Raw genomic sequence first — 17,293 nt, forward strand, 5'->3', positions numbered from 1 at the left:
GAATGGACATCAGCTTAATGTGGCAAAATGTAAGAATATGTATTTTGAGGTGAAAAGTTACTAGCTGTGTATCTATCACATTGATACATACACACTACACTTCAGAAAATTGATGAAGCCAGGAATTTTGGATGTGTTAGTGGATAAGGATATCAGAATAAATGGGGAAAATTGAATCAAGTAAAGATATTTAAATATCTAGGAAGTGTGATTAGCAGTGATGGAAGATGTAAAAGTGACATAAAAGCAAGAATAGCGATGGGAAGAGATGCCTTTAATAGAAAATGGAATTTATTCAGAAGTAAAATGGACAGAAACCTAAAGAAAAGACTAATAAAATGTTATGTGTGGGGTGTTGCCCTTTATGCAGCTGAAACTTGGACATTGAAGAAAGAATAAATTAAGATTTTGGAAAGCTTTGAGATGTGGATTTGGAGAAGGATGGAAAAAATCAAATGGACAGATAAAATAACTAATGAAGAGGTCTTTAAAAGAGTAGAAGAAGAAAGAAGTCTGTTAAATAAGATAAAAAGAAGAAAGAGAAACTGGATCAGACATATTCTGAGAGAAAATGGAATCATCAGAGATGCCATCGAAGGAAAAATAGACAAAAAAAGACCCAGAGGAAGAGTAAGGAAAACCATGCTAGATGACATGCTGAATAGAGACAAGTACACAACCTTGAAAGAGAAGGCTCAGAACAGAAGAGAGTGGAAGGAAAGTTTTTGCCACTAAGAGAAGAAGAACCTGCTCATTTGCAGAATACTCAAGAAGAAGAAGAGAAGTGGATAGGGAGTTGAAGTTTAGAGGGCACATTGCAAAAGTGGCTAAAACAGCTCATTGAATTATTTGGTTACTGAAGAATACCCTGATTAACAGAGAAAAGCAGATTATTATATCTTTTTATAGAGTCTTGGTAAGATCTTATCTTGGCTGCTGCATACAGATCTGGTTACCTGGATTTCTTGGCAATGAGGAACAGGTGGAGAGGTAAAGACCAAGATGGTAGCAGGTCTATGGAATGAAACTTATGAGAACAGGTTGAAGATTTGTGGGTTACAGAAATTGGTTCACAGGCAGAAATGGGGTAATATGATTGAGACATACAAATTACTGAAGGTTTTTTTTTTACAAGATGAAGAGAGAGGAAATTTTTCAAAACAGATCTGGTCATGGTAGAACAAGGGCCCATCCTTAATAACTGAGCAAGGGTGTAGTTAGCAAGGGTATTAGAACTAGATTTTTGCTTGGAGAGTGGTTAATTAATTTCATGGTGATTTAATGGCTGCGAGCCCCTTTTACGGGAAGGTACAGCACCACCTCAATCCCCCCTATTTTTATCTGGGCTTGGGACCAGCATAGCTGTCAATTCAGACCTATGGCTGGAGGGATCATCTTAGGTATTCCTGACTGCATCCGTGTGGGTTCATGGGGCTGGTTTGCCTGCTTGTGGGAGGAAAAATCCCAGATAAACTGGGAATAAAAACATTGCTGTCCACGCCCAAGACCGGCTAACTTGGCTATGACTGAGAAAGATCCTTAAGCTCTTCACATCGGCGATGGGAATCAAACCTAGGACACTCCTTCCCTAGGCATATGGTTGCGAAGCGCAAAGCCATTAGGCTAACCGTACAGTGGAAAGTGGTGAATAGTGGAATTGGTTGCCAGAGACTGTCATTGGTGTCATGACTATGAATGAGTTCAAATCAAAGTATGACAGATACTGCTCAAATGTTTGATAGTGCTTCGCCCATAACAATAACAATAATAATAATAATAATGATAATAATAAATTATACATTATTATTAATGAAATGTAAAGTTAGTTATAGTCATGTTAATCATTCTTATAAAGTTTTATTTTATTTTTTTTTTGAATTAAAGAAAAGGTTCAAAGTGTTTAGAGCCTTATTTCAAGGAAGGATAATAAATATCAATTATTATTTGATACTAAGTAGGCAAACAGTGTTGAAGTTTATATCTTCTCTTTTTTCTATTTCTAGAAGAATAATGATTTCAATGTGTGCCAGACGAATTTTGAGGTTTCAGGTATTCAATGTAGTAGTGAAGTTCATTCATTATCCCCCCCCCCCCCACATACACACAGAATAGCTTGTCTGCCCAAAATATGTCAAATTACTTTCACAAGGGATCTGGTAAACACAATTAAGATAAATGTGATAGTTTGTGTTTTGTAGATGGTAATAGATGAGAAATTTTATTGATAGGCAAAAAATGTGCGATTAAAGTGAAACATCTTTAAAATTCTATCAATACGTTCAGAAATACCAGAAATATAAGGGATTGGAATCCTGTAGTTTGTCAAAGAATCCTTAGGTGTTGGAATATAGGAGTCAACACCTTTGTCAAATCAATAGCCTTCATCTATGTATTCAATTCTCTGTGGAAAAAGAAAATGTTGGAAAAAGAAAATTTACCATTCTTGGACATCGTTCTTACTCACACAGCCTCTGGTACTTTGTGAACAAGTATTTATCGGAAACCTACCTTTACTGGCAAATACATTCATTCATCAAGTCTGCTCATCACACCTCCCAAAAAATTGGTGTTATGATATCATTAATTAATAGAGTGCAAAATGTTTGCTCCACTCCCTCAGGCTTGCAACAAAATCATCTCACTATCCAAAACTTTAATGGCATTAAATGGGACCTCATCAATTTCAACAGATATGTGACTCCTACATTCCATCACCTGAGGACCACATTGTTCCAGTCCCTTATATTTCTAGTATGTCTGAACTTATCGGTAAAATTATGAAGAACTTTCACCTGAATCCCACATATTTTCTATCAACAATATTTCTCATCTGTTACCAGCTACAAAAGACAAACTATTGCTTCTATCTTTAGCTGGTGTTTATCAGATCTCTTGCAAATGGAATTGACATACTTCAGGCAGATAGGACGTTCTGTGAGAAAAAGAATTAATGCACATCAATGCAACAATGATGATTCTGAGGTCATTCTGGATAAGCATAAGTAGCATATTGTTGCATTTCCACTGTTTTTTCATGTCCATCTCACCCATGAAAGATTTTTGTTAACCTGTAAATATTATACGATGAGTATGATTCTATGAATAAGAATGAATAATGCATATAGACAACTGAAGTGTGATTGATAATTAAGAAATAAAACCTTAACTGCATTTGTTTGGAACATGAAATATTTGCTTAAAATTGACAACATAATTATTATTATTATTATTACACTAGACACCATGGAGTGAAAGAACTAGGAGGTCCTTTTATGATACACACAGCTCATCACACCATGCTTTAAACACACTCAAATTCTCTACAAGCAGTCTCTGGCAACCAATTCTCAAGCAAGTCATTCCAATCATTTACAACTCTGCATGAAAAAAAACCCTGTATTTTTTTCATGCAGAGTTGTAAATGATTGGAATCTCTCACTCCCCTACTCACACACTCTTTATACAGTTTCCAGGGATGACCTCTGCTTCTCCCTTGATCTCCCACTATTTTCTGTAAAACCTCTCCAGCATTGATCCTATAACAACCCCTTACTAACTTGTAGGTCTTTATCATATCTCCCCTGTTCCTCCTGTCCACCAGACTCTGCAAGTTGCATCTTCTCAATCTTTCTTCATACTCAACATTCCTGAGGTTAGAAACTACCTTAGTCAGTCACCTCCAGACCCTTTCCAACATCTCTTCGTCCTTCTGAAAACCGGGTGACCAAATCTGGGCACAATAGTCCATGTGTGGCCTAATCAAAGCCTTATACAATGGAACAAGAATCACCCTACTTCTACAAGTCAGTATCCTCTGCATCATTTGCAAAAGCCTTTCTGTTGTCTTCACAATTCTGGCTATGTGTCCCCTAAATTTCAGATCCTTATCCACTATCACTCCCAGAGCTCTTATTTTTTCCACCTCCGAAAATATATCCTCACCAAGCATAAATTCTGCATCCCATTTTTGTTTTCCAAATTTTAAAACCTTCCATTTTGCAACATTGAACTCACATCCACATTCCGTGCCCAATCACTTAATTTATTCAAGTCTCCTTGTAAGCCCATAACATCTTCTCTACTCTTCATGGTACGTTCCAACTTTGCATCATCTGCAAACAACTGAATATATCCATCCAAATCTTAACCAATATCATTAATATACAAGTTAAACAGCAATGCCCCTAAACACAGACCCCCTGAGGCACACCACTAGTAACTTCGCTTTTCCTGGGTATCGCTCCCCCATATACAACTTGTTGATACATATCAGATAGCCAATGCACTAATCTAATATCCAACCCCATCTGCTCTAGTTTGACTATCAATTTATAATGAGGTACTCAATCAAAAGCCTTTGCGAAATCTAAGTATATTACTGTGTATCCTTCTCCTCTGTCCAAGGAAGGTCACTTTATTGTAATAAGTAAGTAGATTACTAAAACATGACCTCCCTTTAGCAAATCCATGCTGTCCATCAAAGATAATACCATTATTGTCAACCCAACCCTCAATCCTAGTTCTCACAAGCTTCTCCAACAACTTAACCACAACACCTGACAAACAGATAGGCCTATAGTTTGATGCTTGAGTTCGATCACCTCCTTCCATTCCTTAGGGACTTGACCAAGTGCAAGACTCATATTAAAAAAATATGTCAAGGCAGGTGTCAACTCCCTGGCACATTCCTTCTGAATACGTGGTGATATATTATCAAGTCCCACGGCCTTATTTAAATCTAGTTTGCTCAACTCTCCATACACCTCTTGCTCACTTACAGTCAGTCAATCTTCCCCATCATCAACTGCTTTCAATCTCTCCATGAAGTCACATTCATAAGATTGAAAGACCTTTATGAATTGCTCATTAATATCTCCACCACACCTTCTGCAACAGCTGTCTTTATACCATTTTCTCCAGTCAATGTCATCCTTCCATAATCATTCTTTCTTTTGCTGGCTACATATCAAAAGAACTCCTTAGGATTCTTTTTGGCTTCATTAGCTAACTGCTGTTCATACCTCTCTTTAGCTACTCTCACCAACAAGTCACCTGCCTTGCCTGATCTTTGTAGTCCTCATGAAATTGGTTATTTCCGCTTCTCTTATGATTCCTCCATAATGCCTTTTTTCTCTGTATCGCATGCTTAATCTCTTTATTCATCCATTTCACACCTACCTTATTTAACCTTCTCACCCTTGGAATACATTTAGACATTGCATCTACTAGATAGTTTTTGAAAATCCCTCAAGCTGCATTGATCTCTTTTCCAGCTAACTCCTCATTCCATGCTACACCTGCAAGATGTATCCTGAGCTCTTCATAATCCCCCCACCTTGTAGTTTCGCATATACCATTTTCTTACAGAGGTCCTCACACTGCTGGCAACCACCCAGGTAATCACTCATGGTCACTCTCACCAACTGGTGGGTGATTTGACACTTCATTTATAATTACATCCTCTGATGAGATGACCAAATCCAAGACCCTCAGTCCTTGTGTGCCCTCTGTTACATAATGTCTGAGGTAGTTATCCCTCAAAAACTCAAGAAATAACATAAAATGTACAAGTAACAACATACAACATAATAAACAACATAAAACAAATATTTACATATAAAGGAGTGTAGTAAGGTAAATAGTTATTTTCTGTATTAACTGTACTGAATATAGATAAGTTGAACAGTTATTACAAAACGGTTCACTGTATAAGACACATTTCTTGTTATAATGAAAGTGTAAAGAAACTTTTCTGTAAAGTAATTCTTTGTTAACATTATTTGTAAATACAATAAACTGGATGTATCAACAGAATATCTATTATTTCTATTAGTTATCTGAGAATTTCATGCAGAAGAGAGTGGTGTGCCCTCCCATAATGAGTCCTAAGACTCTTTGGAGATGTCATGCAATAATAATAATAATAATAAAAAAATGCATTTTATTCTAATCATGAATTTGAATGACGAATAAATAATATGATACTTTTGGCATGAAAGGAGAATTTTTAATGCTCTCTGACATATACATTAATCAGAAACTAGTGATGGATTTAACATTCGCAATTGCAGAATTGCCACGTCAGTCATTTCACCTTTTTTTTTTTTGTAGTCACTGTAAAAATTTAAAGAATAGGTTCACTAATATTTTTAAGTTAAAAGATAATAGCATCTGCATTTTTTCAAGTTGAAGTTAAATGGTTAAAAATAAAATAATAAAGAATAAAAAAGAGACATAAACAAGTACCAGTATTGTAATGATATAAATTTATTTATTTATGAAAAAAAAATACACTTACTTCATTTTCTGTTCATCATAATCCTTTCCAAACAGCTGCATTCCCATGACAGCAAAAATAAATATAATAATTCCCAAAACAAAAGTTAAATTTCCTAAGGCTCCCACTGTTTTGCCCATAATGGAAATAAGCAAGTTCAGAGTTGGCCAGGATTTTGCTAGTTTAAAAACTCTCAACTATAAATGAAGAAAAAAATAATAAGAATAAATAAGAACATTAGTAAAATGAGTTACTTTTTACATATTTCAATAAAAGAATCGTTGAATATGTATTTTTATTTTTAATTTTTAATATTCTATAATTTTACTGAAATATGAAATATATCAAATGTTAATACAGTCATACCCCGACTTACGCAAATCCGGAGTTACGTGGTTTCTTATATGTATGTATTCCCGTCCCACTTCAAGCCTCACCGCTAGTCGTATCTTTCAGGCACCAGCCGCATTCGCCAGTGTCGCACATGCTGTGAACAAGCACTGACGTGTTTCACGCAGTCTCCATTCATACACGATTTTTATAGTCTACAAACCTTGCGATTGTTTAATGTTATGTTCTTGATAAAAATTTTATCACATAAAAAATAATAATGTCATCCAAAAGAAGAAAGTCCAATTCTTCCACAGCTCGTAAGAAAAGAAAAACATTGACTTTGGAAACAAAACATTATTAAGGATTTTGAAGGCGGGATGAAAATTTGTGAGCTAGCAAAGAAGGAATCCACAGTAAGAACAATCATAAAAGAAAGGTTTGTAGATTTTAGAGGACATAGATTCTAACAAGGAATGAATTGTAGCCACAAGGCAAGGAATAAAAAAAATCATTAGCTTGCTATGAAGAAATTTTGTGTGACAAGAAAAAGACATTATGCCGTCAGACGAATCTATTAGATTTTATGAAACCATCGACATCGAAATAACTTTCTTTTTTTTATGTACAAAAAACTACAATTATGATTAGATTTCTTATAAAATATAGGTGTGTTTGTAAACCTTTGGTCCCAATTGTATGTTTGTATATATAAATTACATGCAAAATTATACCCCGAGTTATGTGAATTCGACTTATGCGCTTTTTGTTGGTCCCACCTACCGCATAACTTCGGAGTTTTACTGTATAATGATATCCATAAATAATATATGTAATGATATGTATGTCATATCATTATATACTTATACCATATACATATATAGAAATACATGAAACGAAATGCTAGGCATCTAAAAAGGTGGAAGTGATTAGTGGCTGAACTATCTGAGGATGTGGCAAGTGCAGAAACGGTGAATAAGTTTAAGGCACAGCTCAATGAGCTATATATGCATAAGAGTCAGACCTCACCCCCTTGATTCAGTGATAGTCTGATGACGATGATAATAATAATAATAATAATAATAACATGCAGAGATTGTAATCACTATACACTGATCATTACAAAGAAACACTGCAATGATCCCAACAAGTATGCCTACTTTAATTTATTCAAAATAGGTGAAAGTTTTATTCTTAAAACTATTTATAGAACAACAGTCACAGACTACCTAGACCTATGCAGTATATTTGAAATAAATATTAGGACAGCATTATATTTTGGATACACTCTCAGTATGTGAACTCCCCCTTTGAATGAAAACAGTTTCCATTCTCTGAAAGATATTCTTAACTAGATTATGATAATCTGAATTAGGTACTTTAAATAATCATTCTTATTACATAGTAGCCCAGGTTCCATGTTCTATTGTTAAGCTGAGATCATTACTCTGTGTACCTCAATCAAGTTTTTCTATATAATTTTTCCACCAAACCATATCTTAACATCACATGCAACATGAATGGTGCATTGTTATGTTAAAAGTGATGTTTCTTCTACAAAAGTGCTACAATGCAAAGAGCATTGCATGCTTTATATCTTTTGACATTAATCCATTCAGGAAGTGAAACTAAAAGTTCAGGTCTGTACTGGAGAGACAGTTCTCTAGAGCTGTTTCTTAGACTTTTATACCTTGGCAACCAAACTTCACAGTTGATATGATGCAGCTGGGCATAATTCATTTCCTAGATATCCACCACACTCACATTTGCCATCTGATTGGATAAAGGAGTAGTATGATTCTTCTCTCTATATCATAGACTTAATATGTCACAGTGCTCTTACTAAACTTGTGAAACAGTGGAGAGCTCTTTTTTTTTTTTTATGTGGCTTCCACCCATGAAATTTTTTTTATACTTATAATGCATTAGTACTATGGCTGAGTTAAAGATTTTTTTTTCTATTGCTTAGAAAAAAACTAAATATTTTTTCATTTTACATTTTTTGTATTTTTCTTCATTTTTACCTTGTCCAGAAACTCTGCTCTAAAGACCAAACATGAAAAACTTTTTCAAGTCGGTTCAGGTCTCCAATAAATGGGATGGTGGTTCATACCAAGAGATGAAATTCATCTCCCACATAAAGACAATTACAAACATCCACCGTCCATGGCAGGATATGAGCCCATTGGAGAGTGGGTATGCTAATCACTTGGCCAAACCAGGCTAGCAAGTATGTTTTCCCTAGAGCTTAACTTTCTGTGAATTTCTTGGCTGAGATGCATTCTTAGATTTCTATTGGCTGACAATGAAGTCACTACAGATAATTTTAGCTAAAGCAGTCTTTTACCACTATCAAGAAAAAAGAATAAGAAGATCAGTGATGCGGCATTTTATACTAATACTGCTTTGGAAGTGTTAATTCTTCATCACATGTAACTGAGAGTATAGAATAGAGTTATACCATGTATAAAGTTTATTTTTCACTTGGTCAGACTATAATAAATTTAGTTTAATCCTTTATCCAAGCACCTGAAAGTATCTTCAGGACTGGGGTAAAGTGGTACAACACTGAGCAACTCCTTGCAAAGGTGGAGCAAGCTACCAACACTCCTATTTCAGTGTCTACCATAATGCAAAACACATCTCCTTGCAGATATGAATAATGTTATGCATTAAGGGAAGGGCCACTACCCAGACTAGTTTCGACCTTTATTGAGGTCTCTTCAGTGGGAGCCAGGCCCAAGTAATGCTTCTGCTTTGGTATCTCCACTTGGGCCTGGCTCCCACCGAAGAGACCTCAATAAAGGTTGAAACTAGTCTAGGTAGTGGCCCTTTCCTTAATGCATAACATTATACATATCTGCAAGGAGATGTCTTTTGCATTATGGGAGATACTGAGATAGGAATGTTGGTAGCTTGCTCCACCTTTGCAAGGAGTTGTCCAGTGTTGTACCACTTTACCCCAGTCCTGAAGATACTTTCAGGCGCAAACTTTGTTTGCACACACTTGGATAAAGGATTAAACTAAATTTATCATGTATAAAGTATTTGTAATATATTTGTTTGCCTTATATAATAGTACAAGAGGCACACAGTCATAAAATATCATTGTTTTCCCCCTTTTCAATAAACCACTGGTACCTTAATACTTATTATTATTTGGGTATCATGATCCTTTGTTTATCTCCCTTATTGTCATGTATTAAAATTTTTCTTCTGCATGTTCCTGCACATAATGATGATAATAATAATAACATTATTTGATGTGCTATATTTGACTGTAAGATCCTCTAATCAATCATGTGATTTTATGGGGATCTGGTGGTGAAAATAATAATAAAAGCAGCATATTAATCACTCATACAATGAAAGGTATAGAAGGCTTTTAATGGATTGCCACATGATAACAAATGGGAATAGATACCAAATTAGTTGGTTTGATAAGTAATTGGCTATCAGATAGGTATCAGTAAGTTATGTATGGAGGAGGGACTATGCCAAAAGAGAAAAATCACAGTGGTGTGCTGCAGGGGTGTGTTTTGGGGCCATTATTGGTTCACTCGAATATTAATGATACTAGGATGAGTTGACAGGAAATATGCAGCTGTTTGGAGAGAACAATGACAAATCAATCAGATGTTGTGGTCCTACATGAGGATTTGAATAGACAGCATGAGTGGGTAAGTGAGCAGAAGTACTAGTTCAATGTTGTAAAGTGTAAAGTTCTGAAATTTGGCAGGCAAAGTGAGTTACAAAATATACACTTGGTGCAGTGGCGTTGCTAGAGCTTCTGCTACCCCGGGAAAGTCCCTGAGTTTGCTTCCCCTCTCAATACACACCAAAAATACTACAAAAAGTCAAAACGATGTATGGGGGTAAGGTTCAGAGTGCCACCCGGGGCAGACCCCCCCCCCCAAGCTACACCACTGACTTTGTGGGAAATTTTAAAGGAAGTAGAGGAGATCTGGAAGCCAAGGTGGACAGGAAGCTGAATTTCATAGGTCACCACTGCACAAGCTGTAAAGTAATCACATCAGATTCTTGCAATTAGGAAGAGGACCTTGACATGCAGAAATAGAGTTTATGGTTCTACTGTATAAAGCTTTGATTAGGTTTCCATGGATTATTTTATGCAGATTTTGTCACCTGGTTTTCATGGGGATAAGGATGTATACTAGAAAGTGTCTAGAAAAGACTGACTATGGTGGTATTTGGCCTTGGGAATGTGAGGTATGAAGATAGATGAGAGAAATGCCATTTGCAGCCTCATAAATAAGTAGAGGGGAGAGAGGATATGATTGAGATGTAAGTTGATAAAGGAGTGTTATTACTAAGTTAATGTGGAAGAAATTTTTCATGCAGTGGAATGGGGCAGGAGTAAAACAAGAGGCTATCCACAGAAATATAAGGTGGGTTGTAAGCAAGTGGGTAAGACATATTTGATGATTTTAAAGCATGCTCTGATGCAATTTGCATATGACAGTTTGTATATTCTTCAAACAAGCCTTCTTGATTCCATGAAGGTCTAGTGTTAATACTAGCACTACTGCTATTAATTATTATTATTATTATTATTATTATTATTATTATTATCAGATTAATGTGGAAGAGATTTTTCAAAGAATGAAAACAGAGACAGATCAAAAGCCCATCTCTATCAGCTGTATAAGGCGAGAGTAATATGAACAGAGGAGTGAAGAACAGGATAATGGTTATAAGAGTGGAATGCATTGCATAAGATGGTGAGTGTGAAAACAGTGATTTAGTTTAAGGCACAGTTTGATGAGTTTGTGTGTGTGTGTGTGTGTGTGTGTGTGTGTGTGTGTGTGTGTGTGTGTGTGTGTGTGTGTGTGTGTGTTTTCATTTTGTTTTCCGCCCAATAGTGACCCTACCAGGAAGTAAACTTCTAAACTTCTCTCCTATCCCTTTCTTTTAGTGTTACACGGTGATCAGCATTCATTTTAGAAATTATGGATTTTACAACCATGTTATAAATAACTTTTTTAATATCCCGACGTTTCGATCTTCATATTAAGATCATCATCTGGAGCATATACAAATATACAGGATGAGCTGAGTTACATTACATACAATAAGCTAGAGAAACAATGATATGATTACATGTTATTCTACTGGCGTGACCTCTAGTGGGAAAAAAAATTAATTATTTATAAATTACATCAGAAAACACACCACTACGGTCTATAGTTGAAGGGATTGATAGCCTGAATTATCACTTAGCCAAGAAATTAGCGGCAACACTCAAGGAGTTGGTAGGTCATTCCCCCTCCTATATCAAAAACACACAACACTTCATAAACATCATCAAAGACATTACTTTAGAAAAAGATGACTTATTAGTCATCTTTTTCTAAATTATTAGTCATCAGTTTTGATGTCTCTTCCCTCTTTACGCATGTTCCAATCAATGACACAATCCTTCTTTTACAGAACAAATTCCTTCCAGATATCATGGCGCTCTTTGCACATGTATTACGTTCTGGTTATTTTGTATGGTAAAACGTTTGCTACCTATAAAAAGAAGGCATAGCCACTCGCCATTATCCTCCCCCTATTGCTAACTTTTATATGAAACATTTTGAGCAACTTGCTTTACGTTCCTCTTCTTTAAAACCCAAAGTCTGGCTTAGATACGTTGACGCTGTTTTTGCGATCTGGTCCCATGGCCACCAGACACTACACACTTAGCCACCTAAACAAACAACACAAACGCATATAGTTCAAAATTGAGATTGAAAAACAAAACACACTTCTGTTTCTAGATACTCTTGTCATACGTCTTCCTTCTGGCAATCTTTCCTTTACTGTTTTCCAGAAACCAACACATACTGGCCAATATATACACATAAACTCCTACCACCATCCAACACAAAAACTAGGTGTCATTAATACTCTAAAAAACAGGGCTCTGAAGATTTGCTCCAGTGAATAGGCACTGAAAGATGAATTTAAAGTGATCAGCAATACTTTTTAAAAAAATGGGTATTAACAAAATCCTCTACAAGACCTCAATAAAAAAGAAAGACAAATCAGACTACAATAAAACTATAACCATTCCTTACATTAAAGGGACATCAGATAAAATAAACAGAATACTACAAAAATACAACCTCAAAGCCACCTTTAAACCTCCTGCAAAAGTAAAAAGCTTACTCAACTCATCCAAAGACCCACTCCCACCCTGGAGTATACCGCATTTTTGCACCTATAACATACCATATATAGGAGAAACAGGATGCACAATTCCTATCAGACAAAAAGAACATAAACAACACGTTAAATATAATAATTATGGTGAATCTGCCCTTTCTGATCATGCCCTGAACACCTTACATAGAATTGACTGGAAAAGACTAGTTGTCATCACACCAAAACATGGTATGAATGCAAATTTAAGGAAGCCTGTCAGATTATTATCAACCACCCCAATCTGAACAATAATGATGGTCTAAAAATCCCAAACATATGGAAGGCATATATTTGACCCACGGAACCTTCCTATCTAAGAGCAACCATAAACAGGACTGTAGAAAATAACAATTGTAATGCTAACAATAGGACATCAATGTTACTGAAAGAAAACTATCTGTCTTCTTCTTCTTCCTATCATGGAATATAGGCCATGTGGCCTGTTCTGGTCTCATGCCATCTCTTTCTTGGTCTTCCAATTCTTCTTTTTCCACTTATTTTGTATCTGTATAATCTGTAGGAGCCTAAATCAAAAATAACAATTGTAGTGCTAAAAATAGGACATCATTGTTACTGAAAGAAAACTATCTAGGAGCCTATCAAAAATAACAATTATAATGCTAAAAATAGGACATCGTTGTTACTGAAAGAAAACTATCTGTAAGAAAGAAATGTTTATTCATGTTATCATAAACAGAATTTAGCTTGATGTAATTTATAAATAATTTTTTTTTCCCACTAGAGTCACACCAGTAGAATAACATGTGATCATATCATTGTTTCTCTAGCTTACTGTATGTAATGTAACTCAGCTTGTCCTGTATATTTGTATATGCTCCAGATGATGATCTTAATATGAAGATTGAAACGTCGGGATATTAAAAAAGTTATTTATAACACAGTTGTAAAGTCCATAATTTCTAAAATGAATTCTCTCCTATCCCAGTATCTCCACATACTGGTATGCATTTCTTTATTTATTAGGAGTTTAAGATGTCTAAAACTATGGAAGCATTTTTAGTAAGTTTGTTATTTTATTCATCCATCCATCCATCTTCAAGGCCCACCTTTCTAATTGGGTTGTGGAGACAGCAGCTGCAAGAAGGACTTCCAATAGTCACGATCCTCCACCACCAAGCTCAGGTGTTCTGGTGGGATTCCCAGACATGTCCACCTAGGGTTTTGGATATATAATATCCAAATAACAATATCCAAAGTTTTGTTATTTTATTTATTTATTTTTAATATATTACTTATGACACTATATAGGTTTCTTGTGGTTTCTGCTCCAACTATATTTTCCTATAAACCTGTTATTTTTATTACATGAAATTCTATAACGTGGTGATTTTTAGGAAAACACAAATCACGTTATAGAAGAAATGATGGTACCATAATTCCCATTTCGTTTACTCATTTGACAAATTTTGCAAAGTGATCAAACATTCCAAGCTTCTAGATCTAAAACCAACCTTAAACACTGATCTTCACACCATTCTTGATAATACCAAGACTGCCAGATTAGATGAGCTCTCTCCTCTCTGTTTCTAAGTTGTAAGAACAATGAATCTTGTAACACCTCAAATAGAGAAGAGAGGAAGTGGTTCCTTAGGAGAGCAGAGAAGGCAAGCCAGCTTCAAATGAGGTTTGAAAGCAATGCAGAAATTGTATTTCTTTAAAGTTCTGGCTATTTTTACTGAAGTTCCCTGGATTGTAAAGAATTGCTTCTAACCTTTCGTGGCAAAGCACACATTATTCTTAGATTCCACAACCTAAAGAAACTTTGGTGTTCCTGATTTATTATTATTATTATCATCATAATAAATTTAGTTTAATCCTTTATCCAAATGTGAACAAACAAAGTTTGCGCCTGAAAATATCTTCAGGACTGAGGAAACCGGTATGGTCGAAACCCATACCGGTTTCGACCTTTATTGAGGCTGTCGATTCCTTCAACTATTGGACATAGTGGTGTGTTTGTTTTGTGTATTTTTGGCAGGCCATAAATTCTGGGAGCACGGGCATAATGAGGTATTAGCATTTTGGTTGTTTCTTCTGGCCAAGTGATCATGGATTTAATTAATTCTATTGTTTTCTTTTTAATGCATTTGGTAGGATTGTAGTTCAATATTTGGTAAGTGTTGTGGTCCAATACCAAATGGTTCATTTTTTCTAGGTATGCTGTCTGATTGAGGACAATGGTAGTATTACCTTTATCTTCTTTTGTGATTACAATGTCTTTGTTATTTTTTAAGAATTTGACAGCCAGTTTTTCTGTTTTGTTTTGGTTGCAACTTGAGTTTAATATGTATGAGATTTCGATTCATATTTTATCAGCTAGATTGGAGAGGAGGGATCTTAGACCTCTTTTAATATGATAAATGATTATTAACTGACCTTAGTGCAATGGTATCCAATACTACATATGGTCTACATTATTATATGGAGTAGAGACATGGACACTCTCCAATCTGAATGTGAAAAAACTGGAGGCCTTTGAAATGTGGATGCTGCAAAGAATTGTGAGAATATCATGGAAAGAAAAAAAGACAAATGAAGAGGTACTAGAGATGGCAGGCATCAACAGGAGCCTGATGAAAGAAATTAAAAAGAGAAAAGTCAGATATTTTGGACATATTCTGAGACATAACTGCCTACAAAGGACACCTCGAAGGAATGAACTGTTGACGGAAGGGAAAGAGAAAGAGTGGAAGACAAAGACTGGAGTGAATGAAAAATATAGAAGACTGGACCTATCTCTCATATGAGGAATGCAGCAGAGAGGCGCAGAATAGGAAATGGTGGAGACACATGGTAGTCAATCTCCTAGAGGTAGAAGACACCTGACAGGACAGGATAGTTCAGACCTTTTTCCAGCAGAGAGAGTTCTCCTTAGTTAATAACCTAAATTTGTTAATAACCTTAAAAGAAAGAATACTCTAAACAGGAAAAAAAATTGATTGACTTTGTAGTTTATAATAACCTTAAAATAATGAATTATTTCTAAAAAGATAAAGGCATACATAAATATACTTAGGCAGCAAGAGGATGAAAATCAATATTAGATTACTTTATCTTAAATGAAAAGGCATCAAAGTTTTCTTTAGATGTTAGAGTTCACAGAGGATATGAAATAAGTAATGATCACTTCCTCATTAAAATAAAATTAAGATTAAAACCCAAATGGCTACAAATAACAAGAACAGAAAGAATTAAAACATTTGTTTATAAAACTAGATTATTAAATGATACAAATATACAATGGCTATATGGACAAACAATTAACGAATATTTAGATAAAATTAAATGAAATGAAGAAATAGAAATAGAATGGCTTAATAAAACTGTACTAAATACAGCAGCAAATGAAAGCTTAGGAAAGATCAAAAAATTCAATAAAAAACAAAAACTGATAATATGGGATGATACAATGAAAGAAATAAAATGAAAAAAAAAAAAAAAGACAAATTTGTTCCATGATTCTCTGTCTTTTTCTGACTTCTCTTTTAGCTATGAAATAATCAAAATGAAAATAAAGAAGCATATCATAAATGGTTAAGCTCTTATTCGTTAATATTCTATTTCATCTTCTGATCTTTTACTGCTTAACCATTTGTGATATGCTTCTTTTTTTCATTTTGATTATTTCATAGCTAAAAGAGAAGTCAGAAAAAGACAGAGAATCATGGAACAAATTTATTTCCAATGTAGAACATCATTTATATAAAATAAGACCCAATGTATGTTAGGTTTCGAAACATTTAAGTACAGATACTAAAGAAAGTGTAAAATTAAACACTGAATTGAAATTAGAAGAATTTCTAAAATTCTATATAAAATTGCAGACAGATAAATATTTTAAAACAGATAACTGGCAAACATTTAATGATGAGAGGAAATAACTAAAGAAGAATTAGAAATCAGCCTGAAAGAAACAAAAAATGGAAAATCACCCAGAGAAGATCAGTTAGGTTCAGAATTATATATATATATATATATATATATATATATATATATATATATATATATATATATACAGGGTGTTCGGGATAAATTTGACAGTTTCGTAAGGAAAAAGAAAATCTTCTTTGTATCTATTAAATTTAATGAATTGACAAAAAAACATTACAGGCAGAGTTAATTACAATACTATCAACAAGATTTACTCAAAATAACCACCATTAGCATCGATCACAGCTTCAATTCTGCTTCGGAACCTCGAACAAGTTGATGCTACAGTCTCCCTGGGAAGGGCCGCAAAAACTGTTTTAATTTTATCCATTAACTGGGCTTTTGTATTACTGGAAGTGCGATTGGTGTCTTTTTCAACTGTGCCCCATACAAAATAATCCATGGGGTTAAGGTCTGGGGAGTTTGGAGGCCAAACATTTGGACTGGTGAAGTCGTAGAAATTTTCAGACAACCATTTTTGACTTTTCCCAGAGGTGTGGCAAGGGGCCGAATCCTGCTGCCATA

General features: G+C 34.8%; 1 protein-coding gene across 1 annotated transcript in view; it reads right to left on the reverse strand.

Annotated features, from left to right (window-relative positions):
• The window catches only part of LOC150098179 (sodium channel protein para-like), a 1,334,265-nt gene that overhangs the window by 439,105 nt on the left and 877,867 nt on the right, over positions 1-17,293 (reverse strand). The window contains 1 exon segment of the mRNA XM_090406598.1: positions 6,299-6,474. Within this exon segment, the coding sequence (XP_090262724.1) occupies positions 6,299-6,474 (176 nt within the window).

Source organism: Typopeltis vanoorti, chromosome 16 (genome assembly GCF_054136105.1).
Source record: "Typopeltis vanoorti isolate ZY-2024b chromosome 16, IOZ_Tvanoo_1.0, whole genome shotgun sequence".
Classification (NCBI taxonomy): domain Eukaryota; kingdom Metazoa; phylum Arthropoda; class Arachnida; order Uropygi; family Thelyphonidae; genus Typopeltis; species Typopeltis vanoorti.